Source organism: Hibiscus syriacus, unplaced genomic scaffold, assembly GCF_006381635.1.
Source record: "Hibiscus syriacus cultivar Baekdansim isolate YM2019G1 unplaced genomic scaffold, ASM638163v2 tig00003096_pilon, whole genome shotgun sequence".
Taxonomy (NCBI): domain Eukaryota; kingdom Viridiplantae; phylum Streptophyta; class Magnoliopsida; order Malvales; family Malvaceae; genus Hibiscus; species Hibiscus syriacus.
The window spans coordinates 629,408-649,709 of NW_024061961.1; the positions used below are offsets into that span (position 1 = coordinate 629,408).

At 33.3% G+C, this 20,302-nt stretch overlaps 1 protein-coding gene across 1 annotated transcript; it reads right to left on the reverse strand.

Annotated features, from left to right (window-relative positions):
- Positions 1-18,528: 18,528 nt before the first annotated feature.
- Positions 18,529-20,071, reverse strand: LOC120174362 (probable histone H2A variant 2). Its single transcript, XM_039181247.1, has 3 exons — positions 19,985-20,071; positions 19,708-19,819; positions 18,529-18,933 (listed from the first exon to the last, which is right to left on the reverse strand). Exons 2-3 carry the CDS (start codon positions 19,807-19,809, stop codon positions 18,637-18,639), a joined length of 399 nt encoding a protein of 132 aa, XP_039037178.1. The 5' UTR covers positions 19,810-19,819; positions 19,985-20,071; the 3' UTR covers positions 18,529-18,636.
- Positions 20,072-20,302: the final 231 nt, after the last annotated feature.

Below are 20,302 nucleotides of genomic sequence, written 5' to 3' on the forward strand. Positions count from 1 at the left end.
TTAGCCAGAGAAGCCGGAGTGGTTCGACAGGATATTCAACTAGTGATAGACAAAGGCTTTTTGTCAGAATGTACCTTTAGGGTGTTTTTGTCTCTTAAGAAATAGCACTCTTGCATATTTAGCATTATTTTTCTTTTTTCATTACATTCACATTAAATAACAAGAGATATCTCATAAAAAATGATGAAAGGAATGACACTCCCGAAGCAGAAAGTTGTGCGTCTGAAGGTAAATGTAACACCCATAACCCGTATAATTATACCTATATAGATTATAGATGTCACCTAAATTTCTAAAACCATTTTCAACTCAAAAGTTTGTTTTCTTAAAATGGTAAATGATATTATAAAAATATCATATCATATGAATTATGTTTCATTTTAACAAATTTAAGGCAAAAGATTTTTTTATGAATAGTACCGTGAACAGTGAGGATATCGGTACACTGTGGCAGGGTATCGATATCCCTTTAGCATTCTGGAAATTTTTAACGTCAGTATTGTTCATCATTGTTCACTGCTGCAGTAACTTCAGCAAAATATATAAAACTCAAAAAAACTTAACCTTTCATCATTATAAGGTTACCATTTTGTTTCCAAATTTGTTCAACAAAACAAATAAAACATTAATAATTACATGCCACTAATAAAGTCAACATTACATCTTAGGATGTCTTACTAATATTCAAATATACTCCTCGATGCTTGATGTCGTCTTTGAACTCTTTTTCCACTACTGGATTTTTACATACGCGTGAAAATCATCACATGCTAGTATATACTTAGTGAGGCAATTTAAAACAATAAAAAGTGCAATACAACTCATGCATGAATTTCATTGTCAAAATCAAAATGCCTTAAAATCATGTTACCAGCATATCCAATATTTTACCAATATACTTGCCATTATTCCATAAGCTCGTAAGCTTATTTGCATGGTTACCATTTATTAACCAATAAACCATATACACCGTAGTGCTACACAAAGGTCGTGCCCACCATATACACCGAAGTGCATTACACATAAGCTCGTGCCCACCATATACACCGAAGTGTATTACACATAAGGTCATGCCCACCATATACACTGAAGTTTATTTTAAACCTGCAACTGCTATACCCTATGGCATGCCAACTATACCATGTCCCTCAATGACTTACTTGGGCATATAGTCTATTTTATTTGATACATCCATGTCAAAGTATATTATCAATATTTAACATTGGGAAATTCATACCCGAAAACATTCATGGTAAAATGTCACATTTTCCATGATCAATGCATTATAATTTCACACTATAACATATCAATGTCATATTGAAGTTATAAAAATAACATAATATCATGTTGATATAAACAAGGTCGACTTATCATAAGTCTTTATGATGTATAAAACATATGTATAATGTCATGCATGTATTAAACTCACCTTGACACTTTATATAATCCACAATATTTGACTCACTAATTGTCCACAATAAACCCTTTTCTATTTGACTTGCTTCGATCAAAAATCAATCATAATCTGTATAAATCACAAATTCATAACAATACATATGTTAGTATTGTACTAACATAAACACATCCCATAACAACTCCATAATATACTTGGAACTCATTTTCTACCAAGTATTTAACACTTAATAATTCCTTTTTAACATTGGCACCAACTTTTCCAATTACATAAAATGGTTCTTCACCATTTTATCACTTAGATACATCATGATCGAATACTTTATCCTTTAAAACTACGTTTTCATGTTTTTGCTCAATTTTGATTCGATTCAAGCATGAAATCAACTTTCAATCAACCTTTTAACATCTCTACAATCAAATCCCTAATCAAATCTCATCAGAACACAAAGTTCTCCAACTTATAATTTGGTCAAATTTTACATAATAATCTCTAGAAAGATAAACATGTTTTAACCATAAATCAAGCTTGAAAACGAATCTACAACCTCTAAATCATCAAGATTTATCATCAATTTCATGAATCCTATCAGGAACATAAACCCTTAGATTTGGGATCTTTGAAATCCAGCAAGATTATAAAGAAATATTGGTACTAATTGATAGCGTTTTTCGCTACATCACTTTCCTATTTCATGTCATAACCCGAATTCCAAAGGAATTGACTCAAAAATGGAAAACAAATATTTTCCCTTACCTTGGTATAGCTCACGTCTATGGAGAAGAGATGAACACTTTGGCATGAAATTTCAGATATTTTTCATGCTTATCTATCTTTAAATTATCATTTAATGAATATTAAATTCATTAAATTGAGAAAATACCAATATACCCTTAATAAAACTTGATAATTACCATAAAACCAAGATTCCTATCCTTATCATCTTCCAAATCATATCACCTGAACCTTATCTTCATCCATAAGTCAAATAAGAACAACTAATATCTTAGTTTACCGATTTGCCCTTGCAATTTTTCAAAAATTACAATTCAGTCACTTTAATCAAATAGTTCAAATTAAACATGGAATTAAACCATTAAATATTATTTTCCAACATTTTAAAAATGTGAAAATAATATTTTTATTTTCTTATTTACGTGACCCACTTGTAATTTTTCCAAAATTACATTTTGGTTCCTAAACTTTTTAAATTTTATACTTTGGTCACCAAACTTTACCAAATTTATAATTTGGTCACTAAATAAATCCATTTATGGAATAAAATTCTTTTTGGGAAAATTACCACTTAATTCCTTAAATTGTTCCCAAATTTTCTACTTTGACCATCAAACTTTCAAAATTTGCATTTTGGTCATTATCTAAATTTTGGGGTATTACAATTCTCCCATCCTTAAATAAAGTTCGTCCTCGAATTTTAAGATGTATCTGATATGAAGAGATGTGGAAACTGCTTTCTCATGTCCACTTCTCTTTCCCAAATAGCATCCTCAACTTTATGATTTTGCTAAAGTACTTTGACTAGAGGAATCATCTTGTTACATAGTTCTTTGATTTCTCGAGCTAAAATCCGAAATGGTCCTTCTTCAGAAGTCAAATCTTGTTGGATCTCAATTTCCTCTGATGCAATAATATGTGAAGGATCTGATCGATACTTTCTAAGCATCGACACATGAAAAACATTGTGTACTTTGTCCAACTATGGAGGTAATGCTAACTGGTAAGTCATCGGTCCGACACGCTTTAAGATCTCATAAGGTCCAATGAATCTTGGACTTAGTTTCCCTTTGCGCCCAAAACGCAAAATCTTTTTCCAAGGATACTTTAAGAAAAACTTTATCACCTTCATGAAATTCAATCTCTTTTCGTTTCAAGTCTGTATAAGACTTATTCCGATCAAACGCCACCTTGAGATTATCTTGAATTATTTTTACTTTATCCTCAACCTCTTTTAATAAATCAGGGCCAACAAGATTTCGATCTTTTAACTCGAACCAATTTAATGGTGTTCGGCATTTTTTTCCATATAAAGCTTCATACGGAGCCATCTTGATGCTTGTTTGATAGTTGTTGTTGTAGGCAAATTCTGCTAAAGGCAAATACTTTTCCCATGATCCCTTGAACTCCATTATACATGCTCTCAGCATATCTTCCAATATTTGAATAGTACGTTCTGACTGACCATCCGTCTGTGGATAAAATGTCGTACTGAAATTCAATCAAGTACCCAATGCTTTATGCAAAGAATTCCAAAATCTTGAAGTGAACCTTGGGTCCCTATCAGATATGATTGATAGTGGCACTCCATGTAACCGAATTATCTCCTTGATATACAACTCTGTATATTTATCCAAGGCGTAGTCTATTCGCACTGGAATAAAATATACCGATTTAGTTAACCGGTCAACTATCACCCAAATGGAATCCTTCTTATTTGATGTCAATGGTAGCCCTGTAACGAAATCCATAGTAACTCTCTCCCACTTCCATTCTGGAATAGAAATTGGTTGTAACAATCCCGAAGGCACCTGATTTCAGCTTTCACTCTTTGACACGTCAGACATGTAGCAACAAACTCAGAAATGGCTCTTTTCATACCCAGCCACCAAAATCGACTCTTTACTTTATGTTACATTTTGCTCCCACTTGGATGCATAGTCATTGGAGTATAATGTGCCTCAGAAAGAATATCTTTCTTCAACTCATCATTATGTGGAATACAGATTCTTCCTCGATAATACAGGCATCCATCTGATTTGAATTAAAAGTCTTTCGTCTCACCTTTTTCCACTAATGAAATCTTTTCCAAGCATCTGACACCTTTCCTTTGTAGCTCTATTATCCGATCTAAAAGCATCGGCTTTATTTTTAATTCAGCCAAAAGTGCACCATTTTCTTTCAACAATAGCCGCACATCCATAGCTCGCAAAGCTGCAAAAGTTTTCCAACTAAGTACAACTGCTACAATATTTGCTTTACCTGGATGATAATCAATGATCAAATCATAGTCCTTTAAAAGTTCTATCCATCTTATTTATCTCAAATTGAGCTCTTTTTGAGTCAACAGATACTTTAAACTTTTATGATCCGTGTAGATGTGGCATCTCTTACCATACAAATAATGACACCAGATCTTTAGAGCAAAAACGACCGTTGCTAACTCAAGATCATGAGTAGGATAATTTCTTTCATGCGTCTTTAATTATCGAGAAGCATAGGCTACCATCTTACCTTCTTGCATAAGTACACAACCCAAACCATTATGAGATGCATCACTATACACTACATTCTCTTTGCCCAATTCCGATTGTACTTACACTGGTGCTTCAGTTAAAATCTTCTTTAGAGCTTCAAAACTCTCTTGACATTTCTCAGTCCAAACAAATGAAACATCCTTTTGCAAAAGCTTGGTCAAATGAGAAGCAATCATCGAAAAGTTTTTCACAAACCTTCGATAATAACCAATAAGTCCCAAAAAAAAAGCTTCGGACCTCTGTAACATTCTTTGGAGGTTTCCACTCCAATATTGCTTGTACTTTATTTGGATCAACTCTTATGCCTTCTACCGAGACAACATGACCAAGAAAAGCAACTTCTGATAGCCAAAACTCACACTTTGATAGTTTGGCATATAACTTTTTATCCTTAAGTATTTCGAGCATAGTACGAAGATGAACATCATGTTCTATCTTTGTCTTCGAGTATACCAAAATATCATCAATAAAAACCACCACAAATTGATCTAAATAAGGTTGAAATACTCGATTCATCAAATCCATGAATGCTGCTGGAGCATTTATCAACCCAAACGGCATTACTACAAACTTGTAGTATCCATATCGTGTTCTGAAAGCTGTCTTTGGAACAACTTCCTCTTTAATCTTTAATTGGTGATATCCCGATATAAGATCAATCTTAGAGAAAATAGTTGCTCCCTTAAGTTGATCAAACAAGTCATCAATCCTCAGAACAGGATACTTGTTCTATATAGTCACCTTGTTCAACTGTCGAAAATCTATGCACAAACGCATTGATCCATCTTTCTTTTTCATGAACAACACCAGTTCACCCCAAGGTGAAATACTCGGTCTTATAAATCCTTGATCTAGTAGCTCTTGCAATTGGGCCTTTAATTCTCTTAACTCTGTTGGGGCCATTCGATAAGGAGCCATCGAAATAGGTGTTGTACCTGGGAATACATCAATCCCAAACTCCACCACTCTATCTGGAGGTAATCCAGGTAACTCATCCAGAAACACCTCTGGATACTCTCGTACAGTTGGAATACTTCCCAACTTAACTTCAGCAGTTCTCGTATCCATCACATTTGCTAAAATTGCTTTACATCCACGTGACAACAATTTTTTAGCAGTAAAAGATGAAATCATATTATATTAGGGATTTACCCTTTCTCCAATAAATATTATCTCTGAACCCATTGTAACTTTTAAAAACAATCTCTTCAAATGACAATCTACCCAACCATAGTAGGAAGATACCCAATCCATGCCTAAGATTATCCCGAATTCCTCAAAAGGCAATTCTAATAGGTTTGTAGGAAATTCTACTCCTTGTATCTTTATCAGACATTTGTTACAAATCCAAAAAATTTTCGCACTATGGCACAATGGATTGATTGCTACAATATCACTAGAAATAGGTTCTAAAAAGATTCCCATATCTCTTATCAATTTTGAACTATTATACTAGTATGTAGAACCAGGATCAATCAATACGAAAACAAGTTCATCAAAGAGATAAAAGGAGCATCTCTATCATCATTAGTCTTGATGTGATAAACTCTTGTAGTAGTTCTGCCTTCACGATTAGATGCAGCCTCAGATGTACCAGGTTTACCCATTTTGCCATCTCTACCCCTCTGGGGTTTCGATACTGTACGATCTGGATTTAACTCTGGATAGTGCCTTTTATAATAACCCGCTTGCCCACAGATATAACATTTTCCTTCAGCAAACCAACATTGACCAGAATGTCTCCTTCCACAAAACTTACACTCTGCAGCCGGACAAAATCCAGAACTTTGAGTACCCACTGAAATTGTCGGTATCTGCTTGGACTTTCCTCCAAAAAATCCTTTTCTACCCATGGATACTGAGGAAGCATAACTTTTCTTCTACTGGCCCTTGTTTCTTTTAGAAAATGGTGCAGAGTAAGAGCTTCCAAACCTTTTGTTTGTCTGAGCCTTCTTCGCCTCTATATCTTCAAGGTTAACTTTTTCCATAGCTTTAACCTTTTTTACCGCTTCTTGAAAAGCAGTAAAATGATGAGAAACCAAAATTCTCTTATACTGAGAATCCAATCCATAAACAAATCTATCAATTCTAGATTTCTAAGTCGGAATAAACTCCGAAGCAAATCGACTCAGCTTGTGAAACTCACATTCGTACTCGTAAACTATTCTGTCGGATTGCTTTAAGTTTAGTAACTATTGCATCATCTCATTGACAAACACGTCCCTAATATACTTTTCCATGAATTCCCTCAGAAAGAATTCCTATGTGATTTGCTCAGTGGAAACTCGTGCGACGACTGTATTCCACCACACACTGGCTTGCTCCATCAGTAGAGACACAACCCCTTCCAAATTTCCTTGATCATCACAAGGAATCCTGTTGAGCATATTCTTCACATCCTTTAACAAGAAATCAGCAGCCATCGGATTAGCATCCGAATCACCTCGAAATTCAGGTGCTCTCATCTTCCTCAGTTCTTTCAGAACTGATATTGGGGTTCGATGGTTAATAATATTGTCTAGGGCTTATAAAAAAAACCCTGATCTTGAACAGGCATATCCTACTGATTCAGATTCGAAGGCTCTACATTTGGCTGAGCATTGGGTGGATTCTAATTCACCTCATTACTCCCACTCTTTACAGGAGTAACATGCTCGCCTGCCCTACTCGATTCTTGATGATCTGACATCTTAACACAGTCAAAATCATTGTACTTTAGTAAAGAGTAACTTTACTCCTAATAAACATCATCACCGTATATATACAACTATCAGTAACTTTTGACATCCTAGTGGCATGTATACACTTTTTAACTCAAAACAAACTCGGTTTAGTCTTAGAATCGGCTAAACATGTAGCTCTGATACTAATAAATGTAACACCCATAACCTGTATAATTATACTTATACAGATTATAGATGTCACCTAAATTTCTAAAACCATTTTCAATTCAAAAGGGATTTAAAATTTGTTTTCTTAAAATGATAAATGATATTATAAAAATATCATATCATATGAATTATGTTTCATTTTAATTAATTTAAGGCAAAAGATTTTTTTATGAATATTATCGTGAACAGTAAACAGTGAGGGTATCGGTACACTGTAGCAGGGTATCGATACCCCTTTAGCACTCTGGAAATTTTTAACGTCAGTACTGTTCATCACTATTCACTGCTACATTAACTTCAGCAAAATATATAAAACTCATAAAAACTTAACCTTTCTTCATTATAAGGTTACCATTTTGTTTCCAAATTTGTTCAACAAAACAAATAAAAAATTAATAATTACATGTCACTAATAAAGTCAACATTACATCTTAGGATGTCTTACTGATATTGAAATATACTACTCGAAGCTTGATGTCGTCTTTGAACTCTTTATTCCACTACTGGCTTTTTACCTATCGGTGAAAATCATCACACGCTAAGTATATACTTAGTGAGGCAATTTAAGACAATAAAAAGTGCAATACAACTCATGCATGAATTTCATTGTCAAAATCAAAATGCCTTAAAATCATGTTACCAGCATATCCAATATTTTACTAATATACTTGCCATTATTCCATAAGCTCGTAAGTTTATTTGCATGTTACCATTTATTAACCAATAAACCATAAACCATAAACAATAAACAATAGCCCAGTATAAAACCCAGAGGACCCTGGGTATTCGAGTAATATTTGCACCATAGTGTTACACATAAGGTCATGCCCACCATATACACCGAAATGCATTACACATGAGGTTGTGCCCACCATATACACCGAAGTGTATTACACATAAGGTCGTGCCCACCATATACACCGAATTGTATTTTAAACCTGTAGGCTCTATACTCTATGGCATGCCAACTATACCCTATCCCTCAATGACTTACTTGGGCATATAGTCTATTTTATTTGATCCATCCATGGCAAAGTATATTATCAATATTTAACATTGGCAATTCATACCTGAAAACATTCATGGTAAAATGTCACATTTTTCATGATCAATGCATTATAATTTCACACTATAACATATCAATGTCATATTGAAGTTATAAAAATAACATAATATCATGTTGATATAAACAAGGTCGACTTATCACAAGTCTTCATGATGATGTATAAAACATCCATGTATAATGTCATACATGTATTAAACTCACCTTGACACTTTATATAATCCACAATATTTAACTCACTAATTGTCCACAATAAACCCTTTTTTATTTGACTTCCTTCGATCAAAAATCAATCACAATATGTATAAATCACAAATTCATAACAATACATATGTTAGTATTGTACTAACAAAAACACATCCCATAACAACTCCATAATATACTTGGAACTCATTTTCTACCAAGTATTTAACACTTAATAATTCCTTTTTAACATTGGCACCAACTTTTCCAATTACATAAAATGGTTCTTCACCATTTTATCACTTAGATATCATGATCGAATATTTTATCCTTTAAAACTACGTTTTCATGGTATGACAAGGAGAACTCGAGTACCTTCTTTAGAACCTGAACCGTGAGACTACAATGAGTTAGAGTCCACCCCCAAAACTTCACTTCAAAACCTGGGTTGTCTTAAGTTATTTCCTGCTTTACTTTTTGTTCAAAGCATGCGAACTAGAAAGATATGTGGTTAGGACTTGTTCAAAATTAACATGAGGGATAGAGATAATGTTCGGGTAGGAATAATAAGCATGTGGGGTAGATATCATGTGGGGTAGGACTTTTTATTTTCATTATTTTTTTGATTATTATCCTTAACTCACTAACACTTTTCATTTTTTTTTCTATTTCATTTTTATTTTTATCATTTACATCATACAAAAAAGGTGTTGATCCACAAAAATTTGTTCGTTAGATGTAAATAGTTTGCATTAATGGACAAAGAGGTTGTAATACAAAAGATGAAAAATGCAGAGGTTCGCCTATGGTCAGAAAAGACTCAGAAATAAAATGAGGACAATCTGCAAGGCAACTATGTGTCACATTCAATCAAGAAGACGTGGTGCCCACAATCAAGTACATTAAAAGTCAACTTTTCAAAAATGGGTTGGCAAAGGTTGCAGGGCAAGATGAGAAAAAGGTTGTTGACCTGGAAAGTCCCTTCAAAGACAACAAGAACAAGATGGCAAAGCGATAGCTAAAACTGGAGGCCATTGTTGACGAAATCAAGGAACAAGCAAATGAACTTCAGATAGTTCCTATCAATGGAGGGCTCCAATGGTGTTTCCGTTAGGGAACAGGCTCAGCAAAGAGTGAAAGCCAGAAATTCAGTTATTCGAGCAACTCAACATTTACATGGTTTATCTAGAGAAGCCGGAGTGGTTCGATAGGGTATTCAACTGGTGATAGACAAAGGCTTTGTCAGAATGTACCTTTAGGGTGTTTTTGTCTCTTAAGAAATAACACTCTTGCATATTTAGCATTCTTTTTCTTTTTTCATTACATTCACATTAAATAACAAGAGATGTCTCATTAAAAAGGATGAAAGGAATGACACTCCCGAATTAGAAAGTTGTGCGTCTGAGGTTGAATGTAACACCCATAACCTGTATAATTATACCTATACAGATTATAGATGTCACCTAAATTTCTAAAACCATTTTCAATTCAAAAGTGATTTAAAATTTGTTTTCTTGAAATGCTAAATGATATTATAAAAATATCATATCATATGAATTATGTTTCATTTTAACAAATTTAAGACAAAAGATTTTTTTATGAATAGTACCGTGAACAGTGAGGATATCGGTACACTGTAGCAGGGGATACCCCTTTAGCATTCTGGAAATTTTTAACGTCAGTACTGTTCATCATTATTCACTGCTACATTAACTTCAGCAAAATATATAAAACTCATAAAAACTTAAGCTTTCTTCATTATAAGGTTACCATTTTGTTTCCAAATTTGTTCAACAAAACAAATAAAACATTAATAATTGCATGTCACTAATAAAGTCAACATTACATCTTAGGATGTCTTACTGATATTGAAATATACTACTCGATGCTTGATGTCGTCTTTGAACTCTTTATTCCACTACTGGCTTTTTACCTACACGTGAAAATCATCACACGCTAAGTATATACTTAGTGAGGCAATTTAAAACAATAAAAAGTGCAATACAACTCATGCATGAATTTCATTTCAAAATCAAAATGCCTAAAATCATGTTACCAACATATCCAATATTTTACAAATATACTTGCCATTATTCCATAAGCTTGTAAGCTTATTTGCATGGTTACCATTTATTAACCAATAAACCATTAACCATAAACAATAGCCCAGTATAAAATCCTGAGGACCTTGGGTATTCGAGTAATATTTGCACCGTAGTGCTACACATAAGGTCGTGTCCCACCATATACACCGAAGTACATTACACATATGGTTGTTCCCACAATATACATCGAAGTGTATTACACATAAGGTCGTGCCCACCATATACACCGAAGTGTATTTTAAACCTGCAGTTGCTATACTCTATGGCATGTCAACTATACCCTGTTCCTCAATGACTTACTTGGGCATATAGTCTATTTTATTTGATACATCCATGGCAAAGTATATTATCAATATTTAACATTGGACAATTCATACCCGAAAGCATTCATGGTAAAATGTCACATTTTTCATGATCAATGCATTATAATTTCACACTATGACATATCAATGTCATATTGAAGTTATAAAAATAACATAATATCATGTTGATATAAACAAGGTCGACTTATCACAAGTCTTCATGATGATGTATAAAACATCCATGTATAATGTCATTCATGTATTGCACTCACCTTGACACTTTATATAATCCACAATATATGCCTCACTAATTGTCACAATAAACTCTTTTCTATTTGACTTGCTTCGATCACAAATCAATCACAATATGCATAAATCACAAATTCATAACAATATATAAGTTAGTATTGTACTAACATAAACACATCCCATAACAACTCCATAATATACTTGGAACTCATTTTCTACCAAGTATTTAACACTTAATAATTCCTTTTTAACATTGGCATCAACTTTTCCAATTAAATAAAATGGTTCTTCACCATTTTATCACTTAGATACATCATGATCAAATACTTTATCCTTTAAAACTATGTTTTCATGTTTTTGCTCGATTTTGATTCGATTTAAGCATTAAATCAACTTTCAATCAACCTTTTAACATCTCTACAGTCAAATCCCTAATCAAATCTCATCAGAACCCAAAGTTCTCCAACTTATAATTTGGTCAAATTTTACATAATAATCTCTAGAAAGACTAAACATGTTTTAACCATAAATCAAGCTTGAAAACGAATCTACAACCTCTAAATCATCAAGATTTATCATCAATTTTATGAATCCTATCATGAACATAAACCCTTAGATTTGGGATCTTTGAAATCTAGCAAGATTAGAAAGAAATATCGATACCAATTGATAGCGTTTTTGGCGTAGATAACTTTCCTATTTCACGGCATAACCCGAATTCCAAAGGAATTGACTCAAAAATGGAAAACAAATATTTTCCCTTACCTTGGTATAGCTCACGTCTATGGAGAAGAGATGAGCACTTTGGCATGAAATTTCAGATATTTTTCATGCTTATCTATCTTTAAATTATCATTTAATGAATGTTAAATTCATTAAATTGAGAAAATACCTATACCCTTAATGAAACTTCATAATTACCATAAAACCAAGATTCCTATCCTTATCATCTTCCAAATCAAATCACCTGAACCTTATCTTCATCCATAAGTCAAATATGAAAAAATAATATCTTAGTTTACATATTTGCCCTTGCAATTTTCCCAAAAATTACAATTCAGTCACTTTAATCAAATGGTTCAAATTAAACACGGAATTAAACCATTAAATATTATTTTCCAACATTTTAAAAATGTGAAAATAATATTTTTATTTTCTTATTTTCGTGACCCATTTGTAATTTTTCAAATTTACATTTTAGTCCCTAAACTTTTCAAAGTTTATACTTTGGACATAAAATTTTACCAAATTTATAATTTGGTCACTAAATAAATCCATTTATGGAATAAAATTCTTTTTGGGAAAATTACCACTTAATTCCTTAAATTTTCCCAAATTTTCTACTTTGACCATCAAACTTTCAAAATTTTTATTTTGGTCATTATCTAAATTTTTTGGGTATTACAGTACATCAAAAGGAGCCCTGGCAAGTGAAACGATTGAGGAATGGGGAGCAAGTGCAGATGAAGGCCCTAATCCAATTGGACATTCAATATTCTAGAAATAATGGGAAATCCTAATGAGGCTTTATTCCATTTTGCATCATCCTGTTTGAAGCTTTTTTTTTTGAACTTTCTCATATATCTTTTTGTAACTTGTTTTTTGAACTTTCTCATATTTCTTTTTGTAAGGATATTTAAATGAATTTAGGTTGAGCATCGAATCAAATTTACAACTTGAAATTCTTTGAATATCAATTGAATTAAAAAACTTTGTAACTGATTCAGAGTTACAGAGCATTAACAAAGTGACATGATTAAAAATTGGTAAAACAACGACCCTTAACTTTACCCCCAGAAGATACACTCGAACACCATATCCTTCTCTTGCAAAGATCGATATAATCTTCTCCTATTATAAGGGAATGAACAAGAGGTTTGGTATTAGGTATGCATATGAGCGGACAACATATGGCATCTCTTATGTATGACATTAGTATCTTTTGTTGAGGACGTTCAATGATGATAATGATCTTCACAGATGGAATAGTTGAGTAGGTGAATCTAGTTTAGGTCAGTTGCTTGGAAATTGAACTCTAAAGATGAGATTTCTTGACTTTCAACAACACCTAGACTATAACATATTCTTCTTGACAAACTTAAGAAATTGGATCTGTATACCCAGATTATATTAATATACAATAAAGCTTGAGTTGTCCCTCTAGAGCAATTGGTTAAACGCCCTGGATTTATGGATAAGATTCAGCTAGCTTGATAAAGGTGATTATAATATTGAGTTGTCCCTCTAGAGCAATTGGTTAATCACCCCGGCTTTATGGATAAGATTTAGCTAGCCTGATAAAGACAAATTACAATAAAGCTACATTTAGCAAGTCAGACAATGGCAAATTAAATCAAATTTATCTAAATAAGGAGTTTCGGTAAAGATGGACTAAGGGAGTTAAGGAACACATGTTATAGTCAATTTCATGCGAGCACTCAGGCTAAATAAGGAGTTACGTCATTTTGTCCGCATCCGATTAAAATACTAAGCCAAGAAAGAGGGGCATGTTGCAATGTTCAAAAGGACCAAGAAAGAAATGACATTTTGGGGGGCTGAAACCTTAAAAAATAAGAAGCCAACCCGAAGCTAACTCATCAATTTGGATATTTGTCAAAGAGCTACAATTCTTAAAGCATTAAAGAGCTATTGATTCTTTTGATTTTCTGTGAACTCATATTTATGATTTGATTCGATTGTGAGCCTGAATTAAGGGGCAATACTTTATAAAATCCTTTTTTTCTTCTCTCCTAAAATAAAAGAAATGATAAAAACATTTTCAAACAGGATAGTCTTAAATGTGAAAGGTCCTTGAAGCTGGTGAGGCTCGTTTTGCCTCTATTGAAGAAAGAATAAACAATGCTAGAATAATGGAGCATTTCACATTCTTGAAAGTGATCAGATAGAACTTGTGACATTGTCGACAACCCAGGAAGAAAATGGGGCATGATCGATTCTAAGGGCAAGACTGACAGAAAAAGAATAAGACTCCATCCAGGAGATAAAACAATTACTAATATGTGTTGCATACATCTTAGACATACTTAAGAGCATCACATTTATCAATTTTCGCATACATAATTTTTGTAGCTTCAGAGTCAAGTTTCAACTTCAAGACGAACGATACTTGATTCAAAAAAAAAGGTGCCTTCAAAAATTGAAGGTGATTGCTTAACTCAACGGCGAGGAGCTACACCTAAACCAACTTGACATATTGAAAGATCTACAGATTTTAGAATCAACTTCAGACGGGTTCGAGAGCCAATTCAGAAGGGATCCAGTTCAGCTTAACTCAACGACAAGTGCTAGTTTCCAGTTAACATTTTCAAGCCAGATTTCAAGTTCACGACGGATGATATTCGACTGACAGAATTTATCATTTGGCTTTCCCGTGAAGGGAAATCATCTAAAGAATTATGATCGGCTTAGACCCGCGAAGGGGGGTCATCCTTTATTTAGAGGAAAATTACAACATAGCTCAAGGCGAAAAGGGCTATATGTCAACAAAAACCTTCGAGTTCGATTATATTTAGCTCAAGGGCATATCAAATTTATAGCATAACTCAAGGCGAAAAGGGCTATATATCAACAAAAACCTTCGAGTTCGATTACATTCAACTCAAGGGCATATCAAATTTACAGCATAACTCAACGCGAGAAGGGCTATCTGACAACAAAAAAACCTTCGAGTTCGATTACATTCAGCTCAAGGGCATATCAAATTTACAGCATAGCTCAAGGAGAGAATAGCTATCTGTCAACAAAAACCTTCAAGTGCATATCAAATTTACAGCATAGGTCAAGGCGAGAAGGGCTATCTGTCAACAAAAACCTTCGAGTTTGATTCCATTCAGCTCAAGGGCATATCAAGTTTATAGCATAGCTCAAGGTAAGAAGGGCTATCTGTCAATAAAGACTTTCGAGTTCGATTCCATTATGCTCGATGGTATATCAACCGCATTGTAGCAGCGAGGAACTACTTTCCGGTTGAAGTTTAAACTAAGGTCTTTAAGTCAAGAAGAAGACCTGAGTTAGCTGTGTTTTAGTGACAAGAAACTATCTCCTAGCAACATAGCTTAAGTTAAGAAAAGTTATATGTCAATGAAGACTTTCGAGTTTGATTCCATTCAGCTCGAGGGCCTATCAACCACATGGTAGTGTCGAGGAACTACTTTCCAGTCAATTTTTCAAACCGAGGTCTTTAAACCGAGGAAAAGACCAAGGTTGACTACGATTTGGCAATAAGAAGCCACCTTCCGATTCAAATTCCAAACTGCGATTTCAATTTCATGAATGACTCAACTTCGCGAAGGAATAGTCATTCGCAACTCAATTTAACAGAGAGTTATTCCTAATTGCAATATCAGAGTCAATTTCAACTCCACAAAGGAGGATATTAGACTCAGGGACCCCTTCATACCGAACGAAAATTTGTGTCATTTTATCTTTGTCATATTTTTCGTTGCACGAAAAATGACAAAGAGGGGCAGCTGTAGACGCCCATTTTCGTTCGGGCTTATTTAGTATATATTAATATAGTAGAGTTTTTGAAAATATTTTTGAAAAAATATAATATATAGTTTTTTAGAAAACGGTTTTTGAAAGCATATAATATATACTTTTTAATCGATTTTTGAATATATATATAGCTTTGAAAATGATTTTCGAAAATATATATATTATATAGTTTTGAAAATTTGAAAACATATATATAATATATAATTTTTGAAAACATTTTTGAAAATATATATATATATATTATATAGTTTTGAAAACATTTTGAAAAAAATATATATAATATATAGTTTTTGAAAACATTTTTGAAAATATATATAATATATAGTTTTTGAAAACATTTTGAAAATAAATATATTATATTGTTTTGAAAACAATTTTTTAAAAATATATATTATATAGCTTTGAAAAAAATTAAACATATAATAATAGTTTTTTTAGTTAGTTATTTATATTATTTTATTTTATTTATTTATTTTTTTTATTTTACTTATTCATTTTATTTTATTTTAGGTTTTAGCTTCAATTTAGTATCTGGTCAAAGGAGAAGCCCAATCGGGTATGCAGACCTGACTCAGCCAGCCAACTCGGACAGTCTAAATAAATTAGGGTTTTACGCTTAAGTCCAGCGCCGCATTGGGAGATCAAGTAGCGCGTGTGGAGGCCACGTGCCAACAAGGTTACCAACCGGCTGAAATCCCCGGGACTGAACCATACCGAAGTGACTCGTATCACGAACGACCGAACGGCGTGCAAAAGAAGATCAGAACAAGTAACTCCACAAACAGCCCATAAATCTCGTCCCGATCGAGAATCAAACGGCCAAAACTGGGGCTATAAAAAGTCCCTAGTAAGGCCAAGCAAGGATCAACGGAACCACATAGAGCAACCAACACAAATCGATCAAAAAAATACACAGAGAAATAGAGCAAATACCAACCGAGCAACAAAGAAAACAAGCAATATACACCAAAAACCGAGCCAAAGCAAAAGCGATTTCCCCAAAAACGTAAAAATCAGAATGTTTCTCCGTAGATCTACGCTGGTGTGGTACCTTTTTGGGCAATCGGGTTTTGGATTGGTGTTGAGGGGAATATTTTGGGTGAGTTTGGTTTTTCTGGCCACCGGAGAGGCGACCGGTACAGTGAAAGGCCTCGTCGGAAGGGGTCGGCCATTGGCTGAAGAAGGATTTTGTTGAAAGGTTTTCTCGGGTGGGGAAGGTGAAGCCTTGGGGAAATGTTTAAAATGAAATGGAAATGGGGTTTTTGGGTATTTATATATTGATGAAAATTGTGTAATTAAAGGATTTTTAAATCTTTTCCGCCGTCCCTGCTACTTTGATATGTAATTCATTTTGGTCACCTATTTCAATTTTGCCTCCTCATTTTCAATTATTTCAATTCAATCATTTTCTATATTTTTTATATTTTGCAAATTAACCCCCTAATTTTTGTTTTTTCTCTTGCAATTCAATTTTTGCATCATTTCGATCCATAACTCTCAATTTGGTCCCTTAAGTTTTATTTATTTCCTTTATTTTATTATTTCTAACATTTAACATTTTTTATTTCTTTTTTTTTTGAAAAAATAACATTTTCTTTGTTTTTTCCGTTAATTTTTATTTTTATTTTTTTTATTTTATTTCTTTTGAAACTTAACATTTTTTCTTTAAAGTTTAAGATTTTCTTCACCTTATTTTATTTTATTTTCCTCTTTTAACATTTTTAATTTTTTAATTTTCTTAATTTAATTTTCTCTCTCTTTGGTTTATTTAATATTATATTCTACCATCTAACACATTTTTGACTTTTTTTAGGTAGTAATTTCAATCGATCAAAGGTAAGTAATTCGAATTGAATTTTTAAATTTCGATTTAAATTTTAATTTTCGCAACTAAGACAACCGACAAATTAAATGGTACCGAAAGGACAGTTCAAGGGTGCTAATCCTTCTTTGACTGTAACCGACTCTCGAATCCAACATATTTCTGGTAAAACACAGATCAAGTAAGATGATTTCCGATCAACCAAATTTTTAAAAAATAAATTATCAATGGCGGCTCTAACATTTTATTCAAATTGAAGCCCAATTCCGAATCCACCTGAAAGACGACTGCGACAACCAGCATATCCTTCATGCACATGTTACTGCTCAATTGGTAACAAATATTCAATTGACACAGTGTGCAATGCAAAGTTTTTAGATGGATTAAATTGATTTGTACAATTTACTATCCAGGCTCTGATGAAATTTGTGTATCAAATACATTCTACATGCTTTGCATTTACCAGATATATGCAAGGTAATAGAAATACGCTATTTAAATCGAAGCCCCCAAGACAGACAAGATCACTGAGCTTGAGCTGATTTGTTATTGATGATTTATGAGAATTCCGACCACCATTCTGGGCGGCAACATCACTAAAACGACAGCTAGTAGCTGAGCATATTGTTTGTTCAACATTGGAAAGGAATTCACACAAAGCATTAAGATAAACAGTAGTTAAATCCATGCAACAAGCATCACTCCTACAATAAACAAAGATCCTCGAGTCCAAAACAGCAATCCCAGCAACATACACAGCAAACACAATTAAAGCACATATTGAAGTACCTCATCGAGTTAAAATAGGGAAAAGTAATCAATCCTTAGTAATTTTGTTGATTAGGGACTTATGAACGTGAGGGATGACACCACCTCCAGCGATGGTACCTTTGATAAGGGTGTCAAGCTCTTCATCCCCTCTAATGGACAACTGCAGGTGCCTCGGAGTGATTCTCTTCACTTTCAAATCCTTGCTTGCGTTTCCAGCCAACTCAAGAACCTCCGCAGTCAAGTACTCAAGGATAGAGGCCAAGTAAACAGCAGCCGTCGTCCCAACTCGGCCATTTGCAGATGCTCTGGACTTGAGATGACGGTGTATACGATCCACTGGGAACTAATAATATTTAAGAAACATGGAACGTTTAAGGGTCTTTTCCAATACTAAATACAGCAAGCATATAGATTATTCTAGATATGTAAATGAGAAGAGTGAGTATGAGTATTGTTGAGCTTGACTCGACTAGATTCAAAAAGTCTAAAGTTGAGCTCAACTAAAAAAATTCACGAGTTTAAAATTGTTAAGTTCGACTAGAATTTAAAATTAAAAATTGAAGTTCAACTCTTGAAAAACTTGAAAAATTCTCAGACTCAACTTGGTTATTGCTTGAACTTGAACTCAAATATAAACATTAAGTACATAAAAACCTTATAATGTATTTAAAAAAAACATATAAATGTTAATATTACTAATAATATAATTTTAAAATTAAAATTTTAATATCATTATTTTTGAGTTAATCACAAGATATTTAAGTTATGTAACTTGTTTTGACTCGTTAAAAATTCAAATTGAGTTCATTCAAATCTAGTATCGACTTAACTTCAACCAAGTCAAACTCGAATAACTTACTATATGTTTAGTCTCATTAACAACCTTAGCTAATTCAAAACATTGGCAAACAAAGTTGCCTTCTGAATTGTGTTAAAGAATTAAGGAAGCAAATATGTTTAACCCAGAAAACAGGAAAATGACAAATTATTTCACGTTGTTACCGGGAAAATTTCCAAAGATGCGCCATATTCGTGTAAGGAGAAACTTGGAATCAAACATAAAAGAATTGATGAAAGTTAATTCCAAATACCTCTGAGAATCAAAGATACGACATACTTGAATACCGGCACGAGATGAACGAGAAACCGGGCGCTTCCTGTTCTTGTTACTTGCGGTTGTTTTCGCCGCTAAAAGCCCTTTTCCGCCTTTTCCTGCCATCTTTGTTCACCTTAACAATAAAGAAACCATAGTTAATTCTGAATCAGTACCCAAAAAAATTAATAAAAAAAACAACACTACCAGAAATTAGTAAATCGGAGATCTACTAAACGCTAATAAGATTCAAAGTTTGAAATTTAAATCGGAAAAGAAGGGGTTGGCGAGAGAAAGAGACCTGACAGGAATGGGGAAGTGGAGAGCCAATATTTTTGCGTTTAAGATGAAGCGGAAAGTTGCTCTTTACTCTCAGTCGGATTCGTTTGGCTATTAAATTCGAAATGGCGGTTAGTTTTGGGTGGGAAAGTTCATCCATTTCGCCATTTCAAAATTTCTAGCACATATTACAGAACTACTCTTTTCTTTTTGGCTTAAATGTACTATTGCTCCTAAAATATATCATTTGTGTAAGTTGTATATTTTTCGAGATGTTTTGTCTCCTAAAATTTAAATCGTTACTTGTTTACTCCAAATCATTAACTCCGTTAAAATAAAA